Source organism: Asparagus officinalis, chromosome 10 (assembly GCF_001876935.1).
Source record: "Asparagus officinalis chromosome 10, Aspof.V1, whole genome shotgun sequence".
In the NCBI taxonomy this organism is placed as follows: domain Eukaryota; kingdom Viridiplantae; phylum Streptophyta; class Magnoliopsida; order Asparagales; family Asparagaceae; genus Asparagus; species Asparagus officinalis.
Window position 1 is genome coordinate 69933869 of NC_033803.1, and position 2687 is coordinate 69936555.

A 2687-nucleotide genomic window follows, 5' to 3' on the forward strand; every position below is an offset into this window, starting at 1 on the left:
CTGAAGAGGATTGATGGGGGGAATTTGGAGAAAACAGACTATCAGAGGTGATCATTAACGTGATAGTTTTAGTGAACCTACCATCCTATTGAAGTGTATTGACAAGTTGATGGACTTGATAGTTCTGGTAGATTTTATGGTTGACAGAGGTATTCTATTAAACATAACAACTCAGAAAATTTATTATTCATAATCCAATAAACGACCAATAAACCAACCCCCAGTCTTGAACAAGTGCAGGGGGAAAAGAGAAGACATGACACATCGCCTAGTGAGTCATTATCTAGCGAGTTTGACTATCAGAGGTAATTGTTAACGTGATAGTTATTGGAGACCCGACATCCTACTGAAGAGGATTAGCTTCAGTGGTCGTAGTATCTTCCCCTTCTGACTGAGGAGATTGGGCTTGGTCCGATTGCTCAGGTTGATCCTGCCTACTTTGTTCTTCAGCTTTGATCCTGGCAATAATCTTTTGAGCCTGTTCGCCTTGAGAGATTAGTTGTCTCCAAGAACGACATTCTGCAACTCCGATTCGGGCTAGAAGGTCGGTCTGCAAGTTGTGTCGACAGGTCTCTACTAAAGTAGACTGTGTCATACCTGATGAACACCGGAGAGCCATGGTTCGGAACCTTTTGACGAAGGCTTTGACGGATTCCCTCTTCTTCTGCTTAGTGGCGAGAAGGGTATGGATGGAGACTTCTGTATCCTCTTCAAAAAATCTTGACAGAAAGAGTCTCTCTAAATCTGCCCACTTTTGGATACATCCTGCAGGCAGTTTCCTGAACCATTCAAAGGCAACTCCCTTGAGGGTGCTAATGAACAATCGAGCCAGTATGGCAGTATGGCATCGTTTGATATCACATTCCCAGTCTGTGACTTGAAATGATAGATATGTTGGTTCGGTGATCCTGTGCCGTCAAAAGTTTGTAGCGTCGGGACCTCAAATTTTAGAGGATAAGGGGCTGCATCCCATTCGGCAGGATAGGGTCTGAGCAACGTCCCTCGTCTTGGAGCTCGCTTTTGATTGCGCTATGGCATTGAGGCGGGCTCCAAAGTTCTTGGCCATTTTGGCAGAACTGGAGATTATACTCGTTCTCAGTCTCTCTTCCTTCATTAAGAATGATCCAGGTTGTGGCCTGTTTTGGTCAAAGGCCGTGTCATCTACCACTCTTCCTTCCCTTGCTTGTGTGAGGTCGGATGAAAGACGTTCGTCTTCCGTAACGTTGACAATTCGTTGCCGTGTGAAGTCGGCGCAACTATGTCTTCTGAATTGGCCTTAGTCTGTGACCGATGAGTCCAAAACACCGCGCCATGATTCAGTCGAACGCCTCCTCAATGACTGCTCAGATCTTATAGCATGGGCCTCCTCTCGTCAAGATCTCTTCGGCAATATCTCAATGGTTCCCGTTCTAGTAAATTAATACTGAGCTCTCATCTGTTCAATCCAAAAAAGCTTGATGAGTGGGACTGACCCTTCTCTGCAATGTGCTGTAAGAGTGCTTCATCAATTGAAATTGGTCCCCTGGCAACACTCTTGATAGTGTACAGGGGAATGCCTCCTATTCCAGTCCGAGTGCGTCGTAAACTCCTCAAACTCGTTAGCAGATTTCTCTGACGCGCGAACGACTTTCCTCAGAGTCATCGGAACAGGACCCGGAGGCTTTCCCTCTGCCGATCACATTGATCGTGACCTCAGGATATCGGTCTCTGAGACTTTCTCCTGTGCGAATGTCGTTCGTGAGACAAAGCAACGTCCGTTAATTGGTCGAACACCAATAGGTTTGGCCGCATAATCGGAGCAGCATTGATAGCTCGCCAAGAGACGCGTCTGTTATTATGAGGAACACCATTCACACATGGAATGAACGAATGACTGCTGCATCTCGTCTTTCCTCGTCGATAATGAACCACCTCTCCGATATCTGTTGTACAAGAATTCAGGAGATAATTACAGTTCACTGATACGTACGAGGTTTTGGAACTGGATACCCCCCTCGATGTCCATGAGTAGCACAGGACTGGCTCTTGTGAAGTATGGATCTTGTTTGAGATGGCCCTTGGATATCCATAAACTCTTATATCCGCCACCCTCAATCTAAGTCGCTGCCTAAACGCAGAGTTATCGGGGATCTCGCTGCCACACTCCAAAGAGAGCAGGGTCAGCAAAGACCGCGGCATACAAGGGACGCGAGTCAGCGTCCGCGTTTGCTATCCTGAGACGCGAAGGTCGTGTTTGGCACTTGAGACGCGAAGGTCGCGTTTGGCACTTGAAACGCGAGGTCCGCATTTTAGTTTGGCAACGCGAGGGTCGCGTTCTTCATTGTCGACGCGAGGGTCATGTTTTGACTGGGAAACGCGAAGTTGAAGTTCGCGTTCAACGAAGGCTTGAGGTCCGCGTTTTGGCTGTAAAACGCGCCATTGAGGGCCGCGTTCAGAGGAGGGGCTGTTTGATGAATTTTGGCCAAAGGAGAGGACTTTCTTCGGCACTCCAGCAACAGTTGGAGATTTAGTCACCTTGGAGACTTTGTGGATCTTGCGCATAGCCTTAGGGCTAAGGGATCCGGAGGAGATAACCTCCTCAAACTTGGCTTGATCAAACTCTACCACGAGAGTTTCGACGGTTGTTCCAGTGAGATGAACATCGAATTGCGCCACCACTTCTTCATCACAGAAGTTCTTCCCCAGCG

General features: G+C 47.6%; 1 protein-coding gene across 1 annotated transcript in view; it reads left to right on the top strand.

Annotated features, from left to right (window-relative positions):
* Positions 1032–2687, top strand: part of LOC109826881 (DEAD-box ATP-dependent RNA helicase 30-like) — a 15929-nt gene continuing 14273 nt past the window's right edge. The window contains exon 1 of the mRNA XM_020393898.1: positions 1032–1128. Within this exon, the coding sequence (XP_020249487.1) occupies positions 1032–1128 (97 nt within the window). The remainder of the gene's footprint in view (positions 1129–2687) is intronic.